General features: G+C 39.9%; 1 protein-coding gene across 1 annotated transcript; it reads left to right on the top strand.

Moving 5' to 3' along the window:
• The first annotated feature begins 14,901 nt into the window (after positions 1-14,901).
• Positions 14,902-22,181, top strand: LOC121358695 (serine/threonine-protein phosphatase 4 regulatory subunit 3B-like). The gene is given in 12 exon segments (XM_041477109.1): positions 14,902-15,130; positions 15,133-15,686; positions 16,629-16,706; positions 16,907-17,020; positions 17,778-17,894; positions 18,088-18,219; positions 18,864-18,966; positions 19,431-19,589; positions 20,265-20,434; positions 20,778-20,935; positions 21,370-21,538; positions 22,098-22,181. Coding segments are annotated over 12 exon segments (2,067 nt in total).
• The last annotated feature ends 2,834 nt before the right edge of the window (positions 22,182-25,015 follow it).

Genomic DNA, 25,015 nt, shown 5'->3' with positions numbered 1-25,015 from the left:
CCTTTCTGTGCCATTCATATGTGGATAAATTCTGTACAGAAAAGTCACGGGCAAGGCCTGTTTCTGATGTCTTCAGCTGCTATTACAGCTATATTGTGAGAGATCAGTTAGAGAGGGTTGTGCTGAAGAAGGACAAACCTTAGTGGAGTTTTTATTGTGGCAGAGGTGCAGGTGTGAATGCGTGAATGTGTGGTTTTATTTGTTTGGGATTTTTTCATTGAACAGCTGCTATGAAAAGCCCCTCAGGGCAGGAGCTGTTCAAGTGTAGAGGCAGAAAGGCTGATGGTTTCTGGGGGGCACCCCCAAAATAGGGCAGTAATGATGTGCACATTTCAGGAATTTTTAAAAAGATAAATGAGATGCGGCAAACTTCAGTGCAGACCACATGTGTTACATGGCATTGATTACCCAGTATAGTATTTTTTCTCCCATAAATTACCTAGTTTTGCATTATTGGTCAAGTATGTTGCATGATCATCTAATTACATAGTGAGATGACAATTAGAAATAATGGTACAGCAGACCATCAAAAGCCAACTTGATGTGCCTTTCTCCACTGTAAACATTAATTGTTGGCATTGTTTCTCTCACTACCACCTCCACTGTCTGAGTGACAGCAGTACAACTCACCAGTTTCATATTTCTCTTGTGTCTACATAGAAGAAACCCTGGAAAAAGCCACCTGTTATTTTAAAATCAGCATTGAGGAGTTCCTACTGTGCACATGTGGAATTAGAGCAGAAAAACTGCAAAGTGCAACACAGCTGAAGGCAGGTCCAGAGCAAACACTCAGTGCCAAGCTGTCACTCAAGAAACAGTTGTGAGAAGCAATGAAACAAGAGACTTTGCAGGCAAGATTATTGGCACAGCCTTTGAAAAGAAGGTAAGATTCTTTGGTTAGGGTGTCTTTGCCCTTTCAGCAAATAATTTATATGAGTAATGAAGGGGTTCAATGATGTGTTCATGTTGTTCTACAAAAAATTGCTCAAATCCCAATTTAATTTCCAGGTGTCTAGGCCAAAACACTTGGTATTTTTCATTTACTGGAGGTTTCTAGAAGTGTGAAGGTTCTTCATATGTGATACTGAAATGTACTGAAATAGGAATGGTTTTTCCCCCTTTGCTTTGTAACTGCCATTACTTATGTAGTAGTAGTCTTCAATTTGTTTGATATGAGTCATGCCTTTTTAAGGCTGGGTATATTTAAAGGGGGAAATCTGTAAGATGTTTATCAAAGAAACACCAACCAAAATTTGGATTCATCCTCATTTCAGTCAGTGTGAATTACTGCAAGTAAATACATATAGAGGTGTAGAAGTGTATGTGAGACACATTCTCAGGCTTTACTTGTACATCAAAAGGGGAATAAAGGCCTCTTCCATGTGCTGGTGGCAGGGTGAATAGATTTTATGCAAGGGCTTCCAAGTTTGCACGTCTGACACAGGCTGTACATTTCTTCTTTCCAAGACTTGATATTTTATGAGTTATCAGATAGATTGACTGAATTTATTTCTACTTCCAAGTGAAAGAATAATAGTTTTAGCAAAAATTTGATAGTGTAATTGTGAATAGATTGCTTATATAGAAATGCTGATTACACTTTTTAAACGAACATCTGTGTGAAAAAAGAATTCTTTCTGTAAGTGTTTCTAGTAACAGCACCACATGGATTTTGTCAAAGCGGATGGTTATGGGTGTTGTTTAAACATTATAAGTGTTTGTCTGAGGTGAGAAAAGGTAAACTACTACTTCTGTTTGTCTTCTTGTATCTCTTCAACAACATATCTAAGATAACTCTTACAAGTTAGGTTTAAACTATCTTTGGCTAGTGGATTGGTCTGATGTCCCTTCCAACCTAAATTACTCTGTGATTCTTACATTCATGTGAAATCCCCTTGTATCTAAAGTTGGCTAATTGCTTACTCAGGCCTTGCTAGCTGCTACTTCACTCCATCCTCCAATTCTACCATGACATAATTTCTCAAATACTTGGAAGGGATACAATGGAAGCAGGAAGATTCTCCTTGCAGTGCTCAAGTGCTATAACCTCATACAGGCCTGTACTGTCATTTTGCCAGGTGTTCCACAAAGTAATGGTAGGTAATGCAGGAGGTTTCTTTCAGATTGCATTTGCTTTTGTCAGGTGGAGATGAAAAAAAATACGCACATGTGGTCCTTGGTTCTTGTCCCTGAAGCTTTGCTGCCTTGTCAAACAGGGAAGTGAGAACCTGGAGCCTTTGCTACACACTAATGTAAGGATTGTATGCAGAAGTGTGGTAACAAACTTGTCCCAATTTAGGATTTCTATCTCTGTTTCTAATATTCTTGTAATCCCACCAACTAGCAGTTTCTGAGGGGGACAAGTATGTTGAGGAGCATGGCCTTCAGACACCCTTGCTCCTCTTGGAAGTGCTAATTCCACTTCAGCTGCATCCGGGGAGGGAAGGTGCTAGGTGACAGCACTCTGTTATTTTAGTTCCTTGATCCCAGTATATCCAGGAAATAAGCAGATTATCTCACTCTTGTTTCTGCTTTCATCCCTTTCTATTTTAGTTGAGATGTGCATGGGATTTTTGCTCAAATATACTTAAGACTCTCAGCATAGGATGCTGAAGGATAAATTCTGTGTTACTAGTGGGATGAGCTCATGTGGACCTTTTCATTCAGCTTCTCACAAGCTGCACATTGCAACAGCCAGTTTATTTCTGAAATCTACACCAGCTCCCATACTTTGACACTGCCTCAACATCTACAGTTCAAACAAATCCTCATTTTGCTTGCTTTTGATGATATAACAGAGAGGGACCTTGGCCTCAGACAGAGCTTCAACATGTAAGACAAATCAGAGCTACTGAACAAGAGACCTGTGGCTTTATTTTAAAAATAACAAAAAAGAGAAAAAAATACCACTCAAAAGACAATCAAAGTGAAGATTGCCAGTACTTTTCCACTTTCTTCTCAGGGGTAAAAGCTCACTTCCTCCCTCTGTTTTAGTCACCCTTCTTATGCCAGATAGACTCAATACCAGGATACTTGGATGGCAGCACTGTAATGATGCTGAATTTATTAGGTCACTGTGAGGTTTTCTGGCAGTCAGTATCAGGCCACATGAACAAAATTCCTGTGACCTTAATAAGAAATCACTAAATTGTTTATTTGCTATAGTTTTCCTTTAATTCCTCTGATTAAAAAATATTATTTCATAGAAACAAGTTTTTCATATTCCTTCTCAGTCTTCTGCATTCTTGTTTAAAAAAAAAAAAAACAAACCGAAAACCCCAAAACCCCAACAACAACAAGAAAACAGGAAATCCTTCCAAGACCCAAGACACCCAAACTAAAACAAAACCAAAAAAATCACCAACAACAACATAAATCAAAGGATGGTGTTATTCTGATTTATAAAAAAATAAAAGGAAAAAAAAATATACCAAGTTGTCTGTGCTGCTCTGTGTACATCACTTGGGAGCAAACCCAGTTATAAAATTTGTGCTGTTTCATAATTACCCTTTCAGCCACAGGAGCAGCCCTGACCCCTGCAGGTTTAGCACAGTTTGGGTGATGTAATAGCTAGGTTATCTGCCCTAGCATTTTCCCTTTGGAATAAGGCGTGGCCAGAAGATAATTTGCCTGAACCTGCCACTAGTAGATTCTTTTGCCAAGGGTTGACACTATGTTGCCCTTTTCAGTCATATGGGATGTGGGAGGAGTTCTGAAAGCTGGCTAAAACTCAGGTGGTACCATTCCATGTAATCCTTTATTCACATGAAAAGACAAATTTTTTATATGATTAGTAATTTAAGAAAATATATTCCTTATCCTTCTTCATAAAGCTTCTATGAAAACACTACTTCAGTGATGAATTTAATTCTCAAAAAACACAGCTAATAAGGCCATAACATACTTTAGTCTAAAGACAGCCCCACGACACTTAAGTTCACAAATATTACATTTTCCATTATTGAACACATTCCCTTGCCAAAATCAAGTTTTCTCCAATTCTGCTCTCAACTCGCACATATATATCAAGGTTAGGTGTCAGTTCTTAGAAATATTCAGGCACCTCAGTTGATTTTCTGATCAAAACCCATGAGCAGGATAGAGAGCTGTAGGCTGTCCATGGTTTTATTTTCACTCATCCCTACTATCTCTTTGTACACTTGGATGATAAAAAAAGATGTTGGCACTTGAGGGGATTTTGTGCTTATTTGTGTGTGTATGACATCTGATTCTCAGGCCCTAGGGACTCTCTGCTACTGCAGTATTATAAGGGGCTTTTATAAATTACAACCTCATTGTGATGGATTGCCATAAAAAGGCTTGGTTGTAAAGGTGAATCAATTTTGTTCTGCTGTTAGTGGGATTAAGTTGATATAAATGAAAGAGAATCTTATTTTATGTTCAAATTTGTGTAGTCATTAAGAAGGGTTTTGGTTTGTTTGTTTTTTGGGTTTTTTCTACTGCTGAGAATGGATTCTCACAGCCTCTACTATAGCAGCCCAGATCCTGGAGTCCTCTGCCTTTTGCTGGGCCTGTGCAGTTCTTTGAAAAAATAATTTTCTAGCATAGAGGATTGGAAAATAGTAGGATCAAGTTTGGGAAACTCAGTGTGGCAATCCCTGCTCTCCAGATATCCAAAGCCTGTATTCACAACTGAATATGCCTTATCCTGCAGAGAAGATAGGGAAGTGCAGAGCTGGCACCAGTTACTACTCAAAATTGGCTTTGAGTGGTCTTGTGTGTTGCAGAATTTCTTCCTATCCTTGTGCTCTGTTGGCTGTGGTTAGGACCAGTGTTTGGCTTTTGGGATGTTACTGAGTGGTCACTATAAACTGAAGGGTTTAAATGGAGGAATCCTTCAGACTAGCTGGCAAAATATGGGATGAAAAAGCAAACCAGCTGAGGTTTATTTCTATTTGGATAAATTTGCCACCCCTGCAAAAAGACTAAGGATTGGAAACTGGATTGCAAAAAGGCAAAAAAAAAATGTTGCTATCAGCTGGTTATTGGTAGTTACATGAACTTTTGAGTGCCTGTAGAAAGTGCTTCTCTACTAGTGAAAACAACTTACAAATACTGTAGTTGTTTTCTTATTATCCTGATCAATTCTTTTCCCTGGATATCACTTCCCTGCTTTCTGCTGTGGCAGCTTGACTGCTGCTAGGTTAAACCTGAGTCCCTACACTCCAAATTTGAATTTTTTTTTTTTTAATGTATACTGAGATAAATTTAATTGCAGAGCAATGCAGAATGCTAATCACTGAACATCGCCCTGAACAAAGAGAACCCCAGAAATCCAAAGCCCAGCAATGTTGCTTTAGTAATTTCCAACATACCTGCTCTGAGAGAATAAAGCACATTTACTGAGACACGTGTAAAGGAGTTGAATTTCTCTTTTTGTCTTGAACTTAATGGCATGAACAGTCAACACTCAGTATAGCAGATACAGAAAGTGAACTAAAACCAAGCAACCAAGTTCAGGCAATAATTTTTTTTTCATTTTTCCAGTAATTTTATGCATTTGATCTCTATTTTCTAAACATTCTTTCATGCTGATATTAAACATACTTCCACTTCTTATATTTGCACCAAAGCACATCTGTAAATATTTTCTATTAATTAAAATCTCTAAACCTTTACATTTTCAAAACTGATCCAACATTTTGCATGGCTAAGATACAGATCTATTTACAATATGGTTTTTTTAACTATTCATATACAATGGCTTTTTTTTTAAAGAGAGAAATATTTATTCAAGGCTTTTTGCATACTTCAGAAGATGTTGTTTTGAGCCTTGTATTGACATCAGGGAGCTCGTTATCATTTTCATCATAACAACAGTGATAACCATGATAACTACTTTATGGCCAATAACAACAGCTGGCCAGAGTGTTTTGAAAGTATTCAAATTTTTTTTAAAAGTAAGTACAGAACAATGGTTTTCACAGACTTTTCATCAGTTTTTGTCATCTTTCAGACAACATTTCAGCTCATTTCATTCACATTTGTCAATCCTTAATTTTGGAGAAAGGAAATCAAGTGACATTCACTGTTATGGATGTAATGAGCTGACTCTCAGAGAACCAGCGCATCAGAGCTGCTCCTGGGGAGCTATGCAAATTCTTCTGAGCATCATCTTTCATCAACAAAAGTCAAAACAATCCTGATTTTTTGAAGATTTTGTTTCTATACTCCCTGATTTCACAAATTTCACACACAAACCTGACGCAGTGCTTTAACTGCTGATTGTTCTCTCAACTTTGGAGTTTTATCAACAATCAAGGAAAACTGCTGACTGAGTAATTTTAATCCACTTTGTGGAGATGTTTAGCAACTTTTGGAAGAAAACATTATTGTTTGGGCTGAATGCATGTTTACTTAAACAGACAGCTGGACTGCCAGAGTGAGGCCATTCCTCCAGAGTGCATAGTGCATTTTAACAGGCAGGAGGTTTGCTCCCGCATGAATACAGTCCTAATCTCCCTCAAATCAAAACCTTTTTGATATGATACTCTGGATTCAGGCACTTTGAAATCACCTTGTTTTAGAAGCCACTTCAGAGCTGACGTATCAGCACCTTAAAATCTCAATAGTCACCTTTACTCCCATTCTTTATTCTGTATATTTCAATTGTATTGTTTGAAGGACTTCCTTATACAAGGCTCTGCACGAGCCAAACATCACTCAGTTCTGGGGAGTTGCCCTTGTCACATTGTGCTTGTGAGGAAGGCTGTGTTGTCCTTCATCAGCACCACAGTGGAAGATACCCATGAAAGCTCAGCACAAGATCATCAATACTCTTTGGCAAAATAACCCAGAAGTATACGTGTTTTGATACTGCTAGTTCTAATCATCCTCATCTCTAACCATGGTCATTTTCTGGGAGTTTACTTCTGAAAAACTGCTTTTTTAAAAAAGTTCATTTCCTAGAACTAAAACTTTCCATGGAGGGATACCCAGAAGACCTCTGGGGTCAGAGTATGGAATATTTTCCCTCATTTTATAGAAGGTGACTTGGACAAGGTGACTTGTGGTGATTTCCTGTAGTTCTTTGTGATAGGGCAGTGGCAGGCATCAGATTTCTGCACTCTTACTGTCCATTCACCACAGACCTGACCTTTCCTTGAGGCAATGATCTTAATATTAATTCCTTACTCATGAATATTAGGAGAGAAGAAGAAAGGAGCAGTAGAATGGTGGAAGAAAAAAAACAAGAAAAAATTTTTTGAAAGATGTTCTAAGGAGAAAGGTTGAACTGGGGTGGTCTTTCTTGGCAGCAATGAACAAGCAGCACAACAGCAAGTGTCTTTCAAGTTCATAGTCAATAAACACAAGAGATAACAATTTGGAAGAAGTAATTTCAGCGATCTGGGCATCTTACTGTGTGTTCCATTAATGGCAATATAGTGATATTTGCAGTATTAGTGGCTCCTTAGCTGGGAAGACTGGTCACACAGGCAACAGCCATAGAAAAGCAACAACACAAGGGGATGCTTGCAGAGTGGGAGGAAGGTACCTGAGATTTAATGACCTGAAAGTGAAATATTTAAGATATAACTACATGAAGAACCTTAGTTTTCCCCCTTTGATTATATTTGAATAATGAGGACTGTATTATCTGCAAAAGAACTGAAATGTAAATAGCAGCCACGGATTTGTTTTCTTTAGTCTCAAGAAGGGACATGACTTGAAATGTAGTATTTGATTTAAATGGTGTCTCTCTGAATTTGAGAAGCAAAGAAATAAACTGAAAAGTGTTTAAGTCAGGGGGACCAAATCCCTTGTTGGTGTCTACACAGATGTACTTCTAGTTCATTTCAGGGCAGTTGTTTTGATTCTTTCCAACTGTGTTGTACAGGAGTCCCAGAAGCACTGGGCTATCTCACCTGCATGTTGGGCATGATTTGTAGTAAGACACGCCCATGCATCTCCAGTGAGGGAGTGATATTTACCCTGCAGCATTTGCACCCAAGGCTGCCTCACTGGGAGCACAGAAAGCCCAGATGGTTGGGAAAGGATGCATTTTACAGGTTTCTGTCCCTTCTCTGGCTCAAAGCACCATCACCAAGCACAGTCTATGCCAAGAGCAGATTTTGAATAAGGTGCTGATTGCCCAGGGACTGCTGTGCTGCACAGCCAATCTGGAATATGCTGTGAGATTGGTTTAATTATATAAAGTATGCTGCTCTGATATACTAGGGTTGCTAAAAGACAAAATTCCCAGAAGGTAAGTTGGTCTTTAAAATTGAATGGCTGAAAACAGCAATTTAATTAAAACTTTAGTACTTCTGGGAAGGTTTTTTGATGTAGGCAGAAGGGCTAAATTTACTTTGTTCTGATCATTTTCCCCTAAACACTGGCTTGCTTGGACTGACGGAGGCTGAATACCCTCTGCATCCCACATGAATTTCCTTCAGTTGTCCTGCTCGCAACCCAGCTCTGTCCTGAAAATAAGTGTATAGCATAGATTCCTTTCATTTCTAAGAAGAATAATGCTTCTCCTAGGGAGCCATGAAACTGAAATAGATTTTTTTAAAATGAAAGCTTTTTCATCTTCAGTCTGCTCCTAGATGCCACTCAATTGCAAAAGGCAGAAAGTGTGACATGCAGGTTGTCCAAAAATGCCACCTTTAAAACCTCTCAATCTGTTTAATAGCCTCTCAAAGGCTATTCTGCCATTTGACTGTAACACACAGGGGTGCTTCAAGACTGTATATTTTTTATTAATTCCAACCTTTTCCCCCACAGACCCAGGAAAGCTTTTAACCACTGTCATTGAGGCTGGTGGCAAAATTGGTAACTACAATTTTCTAGCAATATACACATTCCTTAACTCTGCTTTCTAGTATATCAGTAACTTTCACTCATTTTTCTGTGCCAGAAGAGGATCTTCACATGTTCACTTTTTTGGAAGAAAGTAAACTTGATTGTACTATGGCTTAATATAAAATAATGAGCTTTACTGGTCTTATTCAGCCTTGCCAGAGATTTTTGCACTTGAAATTTCATTAGACTGGAGTGAGAGGGTTTTCTGCCTGAATGCACCTGAAAGGGTATCCACCCCAACACTTGTTTCCTGTGTCTTTTTTGGTCAACTCTGTTTTGTTATAACTTTGCAAAAATGCAGAAGAAGAAACTTTAGATCCAACAGATTTAATCAGTAAGAATTTCAATGTAGAAATGCTTGTAGCTAGAATTTAATACAGGCCTCAGATCACAATGACTAAAAAGAAAGGCATGAAAAGGATTTTTTTGAGGCTGGAATTTTTTCTGGAGTTTGTTATTCTGGGTAAAAAAAGTTCAGTTGTGATAATTATACAACTACAGTACTACAGTTTGTTATTCTGGGTAAAAAAAGTTCAGTTGTGATAATTATACAACTACAGTACTACAGCTAATGATAACATATGAGAATGTCTGAGGAAAATATACTAATGCTATTTGAAAGCAGATTAGGGGCTCTTTTCTGCCTTCCTCAGTCCATCAGGGTGGTATGTCTAGACTCTGCAAACCTTCTGTTAATCATGTTAAGAGGGCCTAGAACAAAGCAAACTCTTTTGCTTTAACAGCAGACTGCTGAATGTCTCTGTTTCTGTGATAGATATCTTGCAAGGTCAGCAAGGGTTAGTCAGGTCCATTTTGCCCTCAGTCCAGTCTGGCAGATCACACAGGCCTCAGGGTGCGGCGGCTCTGGATTTCTTCTGCCCAACTAACTCTCCCAACACCATCGGCGAGAGTGTGCGGCTCCCAGACAGCTGTCGAATCCGGGGTGTGGCTGTAGGGCACAGCTGCTCCATGGCACGGGTGGACTGCGCTGGGGGTAGGACTGCACTGAGAGTAGGGACAAGGAAAACGGAAACATGTTCTGTATGTTCTACAAAGCCGTTTATTCCCCAGAAAGTCAGGGACAGAAACACACTGAATCAAAACCATACACCAACTTATAAACTGGGGAGGTCCCAGGGGAGGATACACTCTTTAGCCAATTGGGAGAAACTGGGGGTGCAACACAAGGCGGGGAATATAATGTTTAAACCATTAATTAGAGGATTACAGGGGAGGAGAACAACTTAAACAAACCAATGGCGTTTTGAGATATACAAAATTGATACAGAAGTTTCTAGAGAAAGGGGCAGGCTTGGGGAGGGACTGACATTCAATGGGAGGAGGAACAGGAAACAAAAGGGCAGGTCTTTGGGGAGATGGACAACTAGGGCAAAAGCAACAATGCAGGGGGAAAAGCAACAACCCATTGGTTATAAAATATGCTATAACAATACAAAAAATGATATAACAATACAAAAGCCCTGATGTTGTGGAACATGGTTTTGATTGTAATTTGGTCCTAGCAGTCAGTTTTATAACCGACTACTGACTAAAACTGACTACTAGGACCGAATTACAATGAAAACCACGTACCACAACATCAGGGCATTTGGAGCTCTTGAAATAAGGGCCGTATATCTCCTTATCTCCTGCATAATGTCCTTAATCTCTCTTCACCAAATAAATGCCACTGCTCTACTTTCCACTGATCTCATTTTTGAGATATACAAAATTGATACAGAAGTTTCTAGAGAAAGGGGCAGGCTTGGGGAGGGACTGACATTCAATGGGAGGAGGAACAGGAAACAAAAGGGCAGGTCTTTGGGGAGATGGACAACTAGGGCAAAAGCAACAATGCAGGGGGAAAAGCAACAACCCATTGGTTATAAAATATGCTATAACAATACAAAAAATGATATAACAATACAAAAGCCCTGATGTTGTGGAACATGGTTTTGATTGTAATTTGGTCCTAGCAGTCAGTTTTATAACCGACTACTGACTAAAACTGACTACTAGGACCGAATTACAATCAAAACCACGTACCACAATATCAGGGCATTTGCAGCTCTTGAAATAAGGGCCGTATATCTCCTTATCTCCTGCATAATGTCCTTAATCTCTCTTCACCAAATAAATGCCACTGCTCTACTTTCCACTGATCTCATGCAGTAAAAACTCTTCAGCATTCCTGAGGAAGCAGTTCATTTGACAGGAAGGAAACAACTGTGCATTCTGTGGTCTTGCATTTCTTTCCTTTTGAGAAATTAAACAATTTTGGTTTTAAAACACATTTAAAATATTTTAATTAGAAAAAATCTATTTCTGACTTAAAAGCACACAATGAGTATATACTTACTAGATGTGTAAACCACTTTCATGCTTTTCCTATACGGTACCTTTGAAAATACTGAGGGTATTCATTTTGTATTTTTTACTTCTCTACCCTAGCAGAAGACAGACCAGCCCTGCTTGATATCTAGTTGCAGAGGATCAAGAAAAAAATTACATTAGTATTTATCCACTGAATAGCTAGAGTATCCTCTGCTCAGGTAAAGCTGACCTTAGAGTCTTTTTTGTTTTTAGTAGCACATTTCTTTGTTGTTTATATCAGCATGTTCTTTGTAATGGTAGTATTTTGGTGATGACACTGTTATGAATGGCACGTGACCAGCTCTAGTGATTTCAGCTTTGTTGGAAACAGTATAGGTACAGGACCCATGGGGGTGTGCACACACCACCGCTGCTCCCAAGACAGCATGGAGGAGGAAGAGGAGGATGTCAGCTTTGTCATCTGGCGGAGCTAGCTCTTCTCACAAGAGTCTCTGAGTAGATACCTGTTGGTTGCAGATTCACAGTCTTTATACTCCTCTTGGCTCGCTCTGGTTAGAGTGATGAAGGCAAAAAGTTCTGACCAGGGTCTTAATGTTGTCTTATGTTTTGTCTGGTCAGAGGTGTTAGTTTAATTCTTTATTTGCATGGTGGTCCATTGTTCTAGGGGCTTTCTCTAGGTAATCCTTTTCTGCTAAGTCTTATGGGAGTTTCATATTTGCTTACTGGGTGACGTAATCTTCTTTATGGTCTTGGGTGGTTCGCCATTTTAGATAACAGTGGGAGCAGCGAGAGCAATACCCAATGGAAAGGGGGATTCATGTAACTACAAAACATCTAACAAACAAGCAAGAGGGATCTGTACAACTGTAGAATATTCAACAAACAACTAAGGGGGATTTACATAACTGTAGAACGTTCAACATTACAACTTTATGTTAACTCTTTTAACAATGACCTTCATATCAACTCCTTTAACAATGTGTTCTCTACAGTACTCTTGACTTCCACCAATGAAGAGTTCCATGACTATTAGTACATGCAAGAACTGGGGAATGGACTCTGGAGAAGACACTTACTTTCTTTAATTCTCTGATTACGCATTAAAGTCTGGTGGATGGAACAGGCCCTGATGTCCCAGAAGACAACAGCACCATGCTTTTGGACAGAACAGACTGTGACATTAAACAGGTACCTGGGATGGAAAAATCAGAAAATGTCTTGCAGTTGGACTGTTGGCTGCTGAAGTACCTTTTAAATTGGAACCCGTGCTTGAGTGAAGTGTATCTTTTTCCATAAGCAGGACTGAAAGTTCTTTGCCAGAGTGGAAAGTGCCAGGGCTGCTGAAAATCCTAACTCCAGTTCTTGTTTCTTTCTCAGGGTAAGGTTTGGGGTCTTACATCCTCCAGAGATCAGGGCACTGAGGTCAGGCACCAAAGCTCTCCTTTTTGAGAAGGAGAGGTGTTTTCTAATGCATCTCCACTAGCATTTCCTATGGACTGCTGCTAAGCCTGTAGCTCCTCCACTTTTCATGACTTGCAGACAGAGACTCCAAATTCCTGGAAATATATAAAACCTGTATAGCCCAGGAATGCTTGTGTCTCTCATCTCCACTCTGGGTTGTGGTGATGTGCATTTAAACAGTGTTTTAAGTGTTAAATGCTGGCAAGAAAAAAAAAAAAAAAAAGGTTGCAGTTCCATTTCTGCCAATGAGAGATTAACACTAGTGGATGAAAATGAAAAAAGCCAACCATTTATTGACAAATAGAGTGCCAACACAGCATGGGAAAAAAATTGTGGAAAAATGCTGCATGTTGAATTGTCAGACCTTGCCCTCCTGTGGATGGGTTCAGTGCTGGCCAAATCGTCAGTCCACCCACTAGAATTATTTATTCATTTCCTGCTGTGAGATAGGATTAGGAGGAAGGCAAAGCAGGCTCAAACTTTGAAGGGTATAAAGAAAACTTTATTAACAGAATGAAAAGAAAAATTGTAAGAAATCAGCATAAACCTGTAGAAGACTTCTCCTCCACCCCACACCTTCTTTTCTTTCCCACTGACAGCATAAATAGACAAAACCTGGGACTTTCAGTCAGTTTTCCAGCTCTAAAATAGTCATAGGTTTTTTAAGGCATCACCATGGGTAGAAGAAGCTGGGACACACCCATAATTGTTAAACACTGAACCTGTTCATTGCCATCTGATTTCAATAGGCTTTCCTATTTCCTATAGGATGTCTCCCTATATTGCAGCATGGTTATTTCTGGAAGGGCCAGTGTGGCCCTTAGTGAATGTGGTATGAAGGGACATGTAGCATGTTTAAAGTAACCGACAGGAAAAGAACACTTATAATGTCATGTGAAATTTCTAAGGTGTTGCACAAACACGAATTATTCTTTGCACTTACTGAAAAGACAAAAACAGCTGCTATTAACAAGCCAACACAGGTAAGAGCCATGATACAGTTATTACTGTTTTTATATCTCTTCCAAATCATAGGATCATAGAATGGCTTTCATGACAAGGGACCTTAAAGATCACCCGGGTCCAACCCCTCTTCCATGAGCAGGGATGCTTCTCACTAGACATGGTTGCTCAGAGCTCCATCCAGCCTGGCCTTCAACACTTCCAGGGATGGGGCATCCACAACCTCTGGATGGCTTGTCTGATATCTGGATCAGGAAGTTGTCCCCTACACGCTCCAGCAGTGCCCTTGGTTTCTTGCAGCCAGCTGTGTTACTTTCTCAGCAAATGCTGGTGAGGTAGGTGTTAAAGAACGCATTCAGTGCAGGTGACTCGGGATGCAGCTGCAGTAGAAGATGCAGGGTGAGCTCTGGTGGGGGGCAGGAGCCCAAGCCCAAGGCAAGAGGCCATGAACTGCCTTTTGCATTACTAAGGCACAGGGACCTGTGGGGCAGCCAGGGGACTCAGAGACACAGTATGATGATGAGCCCAAACCTTCATTACCTTAGATGGTGAGGGGATGAAAGCTCAGGAGTTTCTTTATTCAAGCTTCCTCCTCAGAGGCACCAGCTTCAGTTGTTATTTTTTTATTTACTTACTGAATCGTGATTAAACTGTTTTGAGGATATGGACATCTGAGACTCTGTTGTAGGAAACCCAGGGTTAAGCTGATAAGGAAACCTGGTCTGACTGTGTGAGAGTGGAGGATACAGCTGGGAAAGCCTTTGGTCCCACATGAGGTGATGTGAGAATGACTCCAGAGTGGCTCTTGGGTGGTTGGACAGGGAAGTTTCCTTAACACTGAAAGCCCCCTTCCTAGCCTCTTGCTTCTGAAAAGCCCATAGCCCTCAGCTGCAGTGCAGTTGGGGAAGTTGGGGAAGTGTCCCAGCTTGCTTCCATGATGACAATTTGATCATAGCTAGGTTTGGAAGGGACCTAAAGGCTCATCTCGTTCCAATGCCCCTGCAATAGGCAGGGACATCTTCTACTAGACTATGTAGCTCAAAGCCCCACCAAGCCTGGCCTTCAACACTTCCAGGGATGGGGCAGCCACAACCTCTCTGAGCAACCTGTGCCAGTGCCTTACCACTCTTATTGTCCAGCACTTCTTCCTAATATCCAACAGAAACAGCTTAAAGCTATTCCCCCTCTTCCCTCCCTGCCCTTCGGAAGAGCAGCCTTCTTACAGGCCCCTGGCAGGTACTGGAACGGGCTCTAGAAGTTCTAAAAGGTCAATAACAGACAACAGCTACTGGTCACTCACCGTGACCCTGGACGGTCATGAGCCCAGCATTCTGGAGACTGGGAGTTAGAGGGATGGACCAATCAGCAGGCTCCGATGCAGGTGACATCACAATGACCGAAGAACACCTGGGGCAGTTGGAGGGGCAGAGCATCAGGAGGGCAGTGCAGAGTGGGCTCCTCTCTTCCTTCCCTCTTGTCCCCTTTGGGTACTGGTGTCGTTCTCTGGAAGTCACCCAGGACCTTCTTGAGTCAGAAGAGGAATGCCTAAAGACATGGGTAGAATTAGTAATTTGATAGACCTTCCCACCTGTGAACTCCACAGACTTGGAGAGATTGCAGACCTAGTGGCTTCTGTTCGCCTCTCACGCATCCGTAAGCAAAAGCTAGCGCTGGCCTTGAAGAATGAAGGCTATATTCCAAAACTGCTACAGCTTTTCCAAGTCTGTGAGAGTGTAAAGAACACTGAAGGCTTGCATCTTCTGTTTGACATTGTGAGAGGAATTTTGTACCTGGACAAAGCCATTCTGTTTGAGGTCATGTTTTCTGATGAGTGTATTCTGGGTGTTGTCGGGTGCCTTGAATATGATCCTTGTTTGGCTCAGCCAGGATGGCACAGGGAATTCTTGACCAAAACAGCAAAGCTTCAGGAGGTTATTCCTGTCAGAGACCCTAAAATCAGGCAAAAAATCCGCCAGACATCAAGGGCACAGTACATTCACACCATCATCATGCCAAATCCATCGGATTTTGAAGTGGGTTTTCTTTCTACCCTCAATTCCTTCATCAGCTCCAGCAAAGAGGAGATTTTACATGCATTGCAGGTAAGTGTTTTTAATGTGGCTTAGATGGGATCTGTAGAGATCCCTCTGGCTGCAGTTTGGAAATGGTTTAAAGCTAGTGAATACTGTGGAAGTTAATCACAGGTACTTTCATTTGCAAAATGTTTTGAATGCTTTCCCTTCTTTCTGATAGCTTGGATTTTTTGTATTTTCAAAATGGTAAATTTCAGGTGAATATCTTAATACTTTTTATGGGCTGTAACAAAATAAAGTCCTTCTCTTTGATTGCCAAGCAAACCTTTGGAGCTGGTTTTGTATAAGTATTTAAGGAACTTGTAACTGCCAGTATTTCATTCCAGGGACATTTATTACACTGTTTTCCATGTAAAGGGTTGCAGAGAAATGTGTGGACAGATGCTGCAGATCCAAAAGAGGGAAACCGATCCCCTTGGGATGTTCACAGTGTAGTATGAATGGTGCAGGTACAGTAGGGCCAAAGTTTTCTCTTGGTTAGCACTTTTTATGTCAGAAGTGTACCAGTTGATTCCCTAGCAGTTGATATGCAAAGTGCTGTGAGGGAGTCTGAAACAAATTAGGACTGTCCTTTTCTGTCCCTTTGATGTGTGTGAGAGTGTTACAAATGCCACAGGGAGTCTGTGAGGTTTGGCAGAACTGCAAAACATAGGGGTGGCATGGCAGAGAAGGAAAGGAAATGTCACACTGTAGAGAAGAATTTAGGGATCATCCCCTGTGCCCAGCTTTACCTGTGGCTCCGTGTCCTGGAGATGCTTCAGCTGCACAGGAGGAGTGCTGAAAGACTGGATATGATCCTCCTGGATGTGTACTCTACCATTTGCCTTTTTTGTGATAAAAATAATGGCAGTGTGGAAAGTTTGACTTTGTGCAGTTGGGATCCTAGAAAGATCATATTTTCGCTTTCCAGAAGGCACTGTGTAATTTGTGTTCTTTTTGCGTGCTCCACAGAAAGATGAGAAATTTTTGCCTGAAGTTTTTGCACAATTAACAAATGAAGCTACAGCTGGTGAACAACAATGTGAATTGGTAAGTCAGCAGTCTTGGTGGTTCCTCAAAGGCTTTAAATGAGAGGGATGAAGTAGAAAGTGAAACTGTCCTGAGAGTTCTGCAGTCTTCTGGACAATCAGGCAGTACAGCCCCCAGTACAAATTGTAACTGCTTCCTCCTTTCAGAGAGTTTTTTGACTCAAATGCACAAAAATTTTTTTTTTTCCCCTTGTGCACCAGATGAAGTTTTTCAAGGAATTCTGTGCCTTTTCTTTCATGTTACCTGAGAGAAGAGATAAATTTCTTCAAACTCTGGCAAAGTTGGGATTTCTTCCAACTCTTGAAATATTAATGGTAAGTGAAAACTTAGAACTGGTTTTAATAAAACTAGAAAAGCCCATATAGCCTTTTTATTTTTATTTTATTTATTTATTTTTTTTAATCTGCTGAGCACCTTTCTGTAAGCCTGATGGAGAGTTTTGCTCTGCTGAGAGTGGAGGTTTCTGGTAATGTCCAGAATCCAAAAGCTGCCTACAGTTCTGCTCTGGAGTAGCCTGACTTCACTGCTCTTACTATTTTTACTTTTCAGACTTCATGATGGAGAAGTCTGAGGGCCATGAAGTCCTTGTGACAAGGTAGTCAAAAGGTGAAAAAGGCTTTTTCTTGTGGAAGCTTGATTGTTGTTTTTTTATCAGACAAAATCACATCCCTTAAGGAAAGTTCTGGATTCTTCTTGCCTGTAAATGGGCACAGAAACTGTGGTACACCTTGATTTGTACAGATGGTCCTTTAGTACAAAATTAATAAATTGTGGATAACAGGCATAGAATATCAATAAAGTTAGATATTCAAGCAAGTAGGACATTGTGAATGTTTCCAGCCTATGTTACGGCTCAGAAAGTCTTGTGTCCTTTCTAAAGGAGGAAAACAGTAGGGAAAGGATTTGCCTGGTTCCGTGTTGTTTTTCTGTAACCATATTGTCATGTTTCTTATGAAAACTTTTATAACTAAATGTTCTCCAGTTTTTAAACTCCCTACTCTTTACAGCTTCACGTGATAATGAATACCAAACTTGATTTACGCTAACTTTTTTTTAATTTTTTTTTGTGAGGGAATGGATGATCTGCAAGTTAGATCTGCTGCTACAGATATATTGTCTTATCTAGTGGAATTTAGTCCAGCCACCGTCCAACAATTTGTAATGCAAGAGGCCCAGCAGAGTGAGAATGTAAGTAAAAGTGGTTTGGCGTTTGTTGAATATACAAGTTTTATGGCAAACGGGAAAATAACCAGCAAAATAAAACATAAATTTCTGTGTTTTGTTTTAATTTCTATTAAAAAAAAATTCAGAAAGTGGGGAACTCATTCCATTCTTGTGAGTAATTATTTTGTGATTTCTTTCTTTGGGTTTTTTTTTGCAGGATACCCAACTCATCACTGAGGTCATTGAGCAGATAATCTGTAATCCCAACCCTGAATTTGGAGGAGATAATCAGTTGATGGAGATTTTGTGTGCTCTGATCGATCCAGAAAAAATGCTGGCCATAGCTAGTGTAAGAGAACATGAATGGCAGAAAACATGATACTGTCTTGGCAAACTTAAAAGCCTGATATTCTCTATTGCTGTTATTGTGGGCAGAGGATAAAAAATTGTAGGGTTTGTTTAATTGAGTAGAGTGTGGTCTGATAGCGACTTTAAATAAACAAAAGATAAGCTAATTTTGCTGATGGCAGGTATGTGTCTGGGGCATTGTGCCAGTATTAAACCACACAATCCTATGTGCCATAGCACTGTCTGACCACAGCTCTCTCATCTGGATGACAAATCCTGAAAGATTTTAATACGTTGTTACATACCAGAATACCTGTAAAATGGTTTACAGGTTGTTATGGGCAAAACTACATGCATTTCAAAATGGTTTAAGGACACTTTGTCAAGCACTTTGAATCATGGATGTTTTTTCCAGTATATATATTCTCAAATGCTGGGGATTCTTTTAATGATAGCTCAGTTGTTTGGAAACACAAGAAACAAAAGTTTGTCCCAAAATAAAGAAATTGATCTTGTGTGAAGAGTGTGCTGCAGATCCAAAGAACTCAGTAGAATTCTTTGTAGGTTGTTTCTTCTGTTAGTACTCTTTTTATTTAAAAGGTTGTATGTGAATGCCAGTGTTTAATGAACTTATTGTTGTTTTAGAATTTAGAAGTATTTGAATTTCTCGATATCTTCTACGACCGTTACATTCATGATCTTACAGCGCCGCTTCTGGCTGATACATCAGAAAAATGGTATGAAATAGGTAATGAAAGTTTAATTTTTTTTTTCCCTTTGAAGGGCCTTACAGTCCTGGTAACAGCAATAGACCTGTGATGCTTGCTGGGAATACACTTGCTGCAAGCTGCTGTTCCTCCAGGGACAGGGATTCTGGGGGCAGGACTTTTCACAGCCCTTTCCTGAAGCTGTGAATGCTGACATAGCTTGATGGGGCACTTTGTAAAGATGCACTTCCTTCATGTATATTGAGAATAATGCCATGGTTTTACCAGTCTAATTTTAAAGAATATTTACTGTAAAGGCAAAAAGGCCACGGGTGTGTTTGTTGTTTTGCTCTGACCCAACGTCCTGCTTCCCAAAGCAATCCAGTAAAACAAAAACTCCACTAAAAAATATGTCAGGAACTGCAATAGCAACTGACCTCAGTGTACTTTGACAGTACATTATTTATTTTCTTGGTACAACTTATGGCATTACTTTTTCTTATAGATAATTATCAAACAGCGGAAATACTTGCCTCAGTTTTGGAGCTGTTGTCTTTTTGTGTGGAACGGCACAAGTATCACATGAAGATTTTCGTTATCAAGAAAGATCTCCTAGGAAGAACACTGGTTTTGATGAAATCAAAACACAAATTTCTGGCCTTGTGTGAGTATGGAACTGTCGTGATTTCCTTTTTCAAGGCTTTGTGTGTCCTGTGTGGAAGGTGTACCAGTACCAATGTACACTTGAACTCAGAATTCCTGTTCATTTGCTGTGTTTTACAGGCTGCAATTAAGTAATTTGGAAAAAGTGAGGTAGCAGCTGTCTGTAAGCACAGACCAATGCCGTTTGTTGTGGGAAGAAGATTGTTGTCTCTTTTGAAGTCTACAGGGATCCTTTCAAATCTTGATTACAGGATCCTTTGTAATCAGATTTCTTGCCTCATTTCAGTGGAAATTGTGTCCTTTCTTAATAATGTCCTAAATCTGGTTCTCCTTATGGAGAGTGAATGAAGTTCTGTGAACCAGGATCTTTAAAGACTTAGGGCTTGTTCTGGGAGGGGAACAAGGACAAAAGCACAGCAGGGAGTTAACAATTTAGCTTCATGCATGCTGGAATGCATTGCTGCTGGACTTGAGAAAGAAATCCACGGTTCCTGATGACTTTCAAATACCCAGGAAAGTCCAAAAAGGAATGAAAGATGACCTGTCAACAAATGTGCTTCTGCACTGTGGGGATGCATCTTACTCTTGGGGTAACACCAGGTTTTTCAATTCCTCCACAAGAAGGTGAGAGCCTGGCATGCGGTTGTTGAATGCTTGAATGTCTTTCTTCACACAGGTGCTCTTCGCTTTATGAGGAGGATAATTGGCCTGAAAGATAAAGTTTATAACCAATACATCACTGTGGGAAACCTGTTTGAACCAGTTGTAAATGCTGTGCTGGACAACAGGAATAAGTGCAACCTGCTCACGTCTGCCTCGATAGAGCTGTTTGAATTCATCCGAAAGGTGAGTTCAGCAGCAGCCTCGCACCATCCCGTCCGTGACCTCGCAGGGCAAGAGGCAAAAGGCAGAATTTTCCAAGATAGCAAACATCCTGTTTTACTGGAAGGGTCACAAATGGAACTGCGACATTGCTGAGTCTATAGTTCAATTCTAAGGGAAGTTTAAGAATTCTTTCTAGATCTCAGCTTTTGTCCTAAGAGTAAATCTGATTGCTTCCCGTTTGCTCTTGACAAAAATATTTTGGTTCTGGACAAGGAATCAGTTGCTTTCCAAAATAAAGTTAAAAGCTTTCTGACTTTCTGCTTGTGAACATTTGAGACTGAAACCCTGTTTCGTTCTTATTCAGGAGGATATTCAGTTCCTTATTGCACATATAGTTGAAAACTTCTCGGATGCACTGGAATCTGTCAAATACATGCACACATTCCAGGGACTGAAGACAAAATATGAGCAAGCAAAAAAGCAAAAAGAAGCAAAATATGAGCAAAACGAGAAACTGAACAGGTATGGCCCAGTTTCTGTTTTGTGAGGCTGCCAGTGACTGCCATTCTGCAGGCTTCTGGTTGGTTTTTAATTTCCCATAGAACAGCAGAAGCAGATGGCTGGGATTGGGTTGGATTTCATTCTTGATGAAAACTTCTTGGGTTAGAGTAAACCCCCATCTACCTTTCTTTGACTAGAGCTGATGTGGTCAGTAGATTAAATGTTCTGTTCAGAAAACTTTCAGATTATGAAAAGCATAATTTTGCTTTGTTCTTCTGAGTTAGGATCCAGTCTGCCTCATTATCACCTGGGTATTTGTGAAGTTTATGGTGCAGATGGAAGCAGGGATGGAGCTGGATTGCCTTCTCCAAGTCACTTAATGGATGACATTTATGTCCTGTCTGAGTCTGAAACATCAGGCAAAGCTTCAATCACTTGTTCTATGTCTCTTGCAGGGTCTCCATATTACCTGGTGAGACATTTGTCAAAGAAGCAGTAGTCTCACAGGATGAAAATGGGCAGTTCAGTGAAGGTGAAGAGAAGGCAGCTCCAATGTCACCAGCAAGCTCCAATGGCTCCCATCCAATGAACACAACCCTGACCACAGTGGAGACAACCCCCAAGGTGGGAGAGAACTTTCATGGAATCTCCTGTCCTCACGTAGGACAGCAGAGCAGCCTCATGGAGCTTTACTGGGTGTAATGGGGCCCAGTCAGCAATAGCCTTGTACAGGGTGCCTCAGTCAGGGACAAATTTCACTAAGAGTGAAACCCTGACAAGTTTGGGGTAAGGTTCAAGGAGGATAGGGTGGGACTGGAGTCTGTTGTTCATCTGGTGGGCACAGGTTAATTTTGCCTCTTCTGCATGATCGAACTCCTTGGCTTTCTTCCCTGCCCAGCTGGTGCCCTGTGTGTGTGATGTGCAGATAAGATTGCCTTTTTTGGAATCTATTCCCCATCAGGGAATTAATAAGTGTTTTTAAGCAGACAAAATGCAGGAAGTGATACCTCCTTTGTGCCTTTTACAGCTGAGCATTACTTGAATCTTAGCTTCTGAGCAGCTGTAGAAAACTGTGGCAAGAATTTTATTGCTCACCCCTAAGACTTAGGGGCAAAACAGATGCACAGAGTGTAGTTTTTCAATGTGGGAATATAATTTCTTTTTTTCTTTTTCTAATTATCAGAGAGGTCTATTTGAAATATTTGGTTATCCTGATGATGAAGATAATGAGACATCACCAAAGAAAAGAGCTCGTCTGGATTCCTAAAGGAAACTGAAATTTTAAAATATGAAACTTCATTATGGGTTTTCCAATGCTGCAACTGTTTAATGTTAAAATATGGAACCAGCTGCAATCCATCACATAGATCTCTCTTTTAATATATGTTATTTTATAATAATAATGTAAGGTAGTGGTAATATATGTTTATAATACAATACAATACCATATAATATAAGTAATATAATTAATATTACAAAATATAGTAGTAACATATGTTAGGTCCATTTCTCATGGAGTAGTTTAATGTGAAGCCATGTCTAGGTTTTGGAGATTTAGATAGTAGTTACTTTAAGGTAGTGGCTAGTTTTAATTGTAGCTCTTGTTTGGAAAAAAAATTGCTTTCTGTATAGATATATAAGATAGTTTGTTCCATCAAACAAGTTTATTTTGTATTAAAGATCCCAATGTACTTGTTTTACACCATTTGTAAATATGTGGCAATATTAATGCTGAGCTGTAAAATTCAGGAATTAAAACTGGATTCTGTAATTTCATAAGATGTGTTATTTGTTAGTACTACTTTAATAAAAAGTTACATTAAACCTGACTGGGTGGGTTTGCTTCTTTTCCTGTGAATTACTGTTGTAGTCAGTGATGTCATGCCTGTGCAAAGGGTAACCCCACTGTCGGCTTCACTTTCAATCTGTCAGGGCCAAGCCAGAACAGGATTTTAAAAAGATTTCTACTCTTTTGAAATTGAATTGCAGGTGACATCTCAAACTTTGCAACTAAAGCGATTATTTTTGCCTAAAGTTGCTTTAATTTTGCATATTTCAGTATCTGGTTGTCTATAGGCTCTGAAGAGGCTGAGGCCAGTGGTTGAACAAGTCTGCACTGCAGGGATGCTCAGCAGCCCTGCTGCTGAACACATCAGTGAGTTTCCAGCATTCTGGAAAGTCAATGTCCATGTGATCTGAAATACTGACATATAAAGTACTGAGCTGCATGTCTGAAAGTTCTGTAAAACTAAGTGTACAATTAGAAAAAAATCCTTTTGCTTATTGATGATGCAATTTATTCTCAAAACATCCATCTTTTCTTGGAGTCTGTGATGAGCTTCTTAAAACCAAGTTGCTTCCTTCCAACTTCTCTGCTTTTGAAATGAAAGGCACCCTGAATCAGGGTGAAGCCAGCTTGAGCGTCTCCAGTGGTCTTCCTGTCCTGTGCTTCCAACCCTCCCACTGACTTGGTTTTTCCATGGGAGGCAACATGGCAGGTGGTGGCAGCACCCACCCTTCTGAGTGCCTTGTCCTTCTGGAATGTATCAGCATCATGTCACTTCTGTTCCCTTGGCTGAGGGATACAGAGGAAGGATTTCATCATATGAAAACTCCCAAAGAAGAAAAAAAGAACAGAGCAAATTTTTTACCTGTGTAAAATAAGACTTTTCAATAGAAAAATGGTTTTTTCAATTCAGCTGTGGGGGAAAAATCCCTGAGATTGATGGGAGCCTAAAAAGTAGGTCAGAGATTAGGAGCTAAAAAGCGTTTTAGCCATTCATTGGTTAAGTTATTGGTTATCACAGATGTAGCATTTATTCCTATTAAGCTGCAGCAATCCCCATTAATATGACACTTCATCTTGCGTCAGGAAAATGGGGTTTTCCAAAAACATTCTGTGTGCCTATCTGAACCACATGCTAAGGCCGTGCCCTTGAGAAAACTTACTTTAAGATTTTATGCTTTGGTCATCTTGGCTGGGTATGAAATGAGAAAAGAAAATAAGCAATGAGGTGCACTGCCAACCCGAATCACTTCAGCATAAATCTGTAGCATATTTGTCAGAGCACTTTCTTTAGAAATCTGTAACAGAAACTCATTTTTTATTCAACACTATAAAAGAAATGTTCAGCTCCCAAACCTTATAGATCAGGGGGAAATTAAATTATTATATCTAGAATAGTTTGTTATACAATTTTTTTAATCACTTAAGGTTTCTGTGAGGAGCTGCCCTCTTGACTTCTCAGAGCTGATAATTACTGTGTCTGGAGAGAAGGGATAAAGAAATCAGGTAAGATTATCCCTGAAATGAGATGGAGTGCTGCAGGGCAGGAGTGAAATGCAAAATTAGGTAAATTGAAAATAGATAAAATTTAGTTAAGTGGAGACATTTTCTGCCAAAAATAAATTCATATTAAAAAAAAAAAAAAACCAAAAAAAACCCCAAACCAAACCAAAACTGACCAAGTTAGAAAAAATGTTACAACTGTATGATGGGTCTTGACCAAGGCTGGCTTTTCAATGGTACTTTAGACTTTAAAATATTTGAGTTGTTTACTTCAAATGTGTGTGAACAGATATCACCTCCCCTGCCACACATACAGGGAAATTTAGACCTCACTAAGAGAGAGTGCAGGAGCCATGAAATCATGAGTTCAAGGTGCTTCTCTGAATTATCTGTCTATTTAAAAAGATTTCTCTCTGCTAGAGAAATCTCTCTGTTACAGAAGTTAAGTAAATCTCTCTGCATGGGACGTAAACCAGGTTACAAACATTTCTTTGTGGTTATTTAGTATAATTCCTGTTGGTGACTGTCCTATTCCAAATCAGAGAAGGGCAATAGGGCAACATTTCTCTAAACAAAATTAATGTGCAACCCTTATATTGCTTGTGTTTGTTCTCTCCAGAAAGCAGCAAAAATCTGGGTGGTTTTATCTCTAAAGGTTCGATGTATGAGTGGACAAAAAAGTTTGTATTTGTGCAAGCTGAGGTTCAGGAATACACTAAATATGTGGCTCTTCCATATTTTTCAGCTAGCTGTGGGATCAGGAGGGCTTGTTTTGGGTGACTCTTGTGTATGTGCTAGACACTGCCACAAGA

This window comes from Pyrgilauda ruficollis, unplaced genomic scaffold, assembly GCF_017590135.1.
Source record: "Pyrgilauda ruficollis isolate IOZ18807 unplaced genomic scaffold, ASM1759013v1 scaffold4, whole genome shotgun sequence".
NCBI classification, from domain to species: Eukaryota; Metazoa; Chordata; class Aves; order Passeriformes; family Passeridae; genus Pyrgilauda; species Pyrgilauda ruficollis.
The sequence above is the reverse complement of the archived record's forward strand: the minus strand, read 5'-3'. Positions and strand labels throughout refer to the sequence as shown.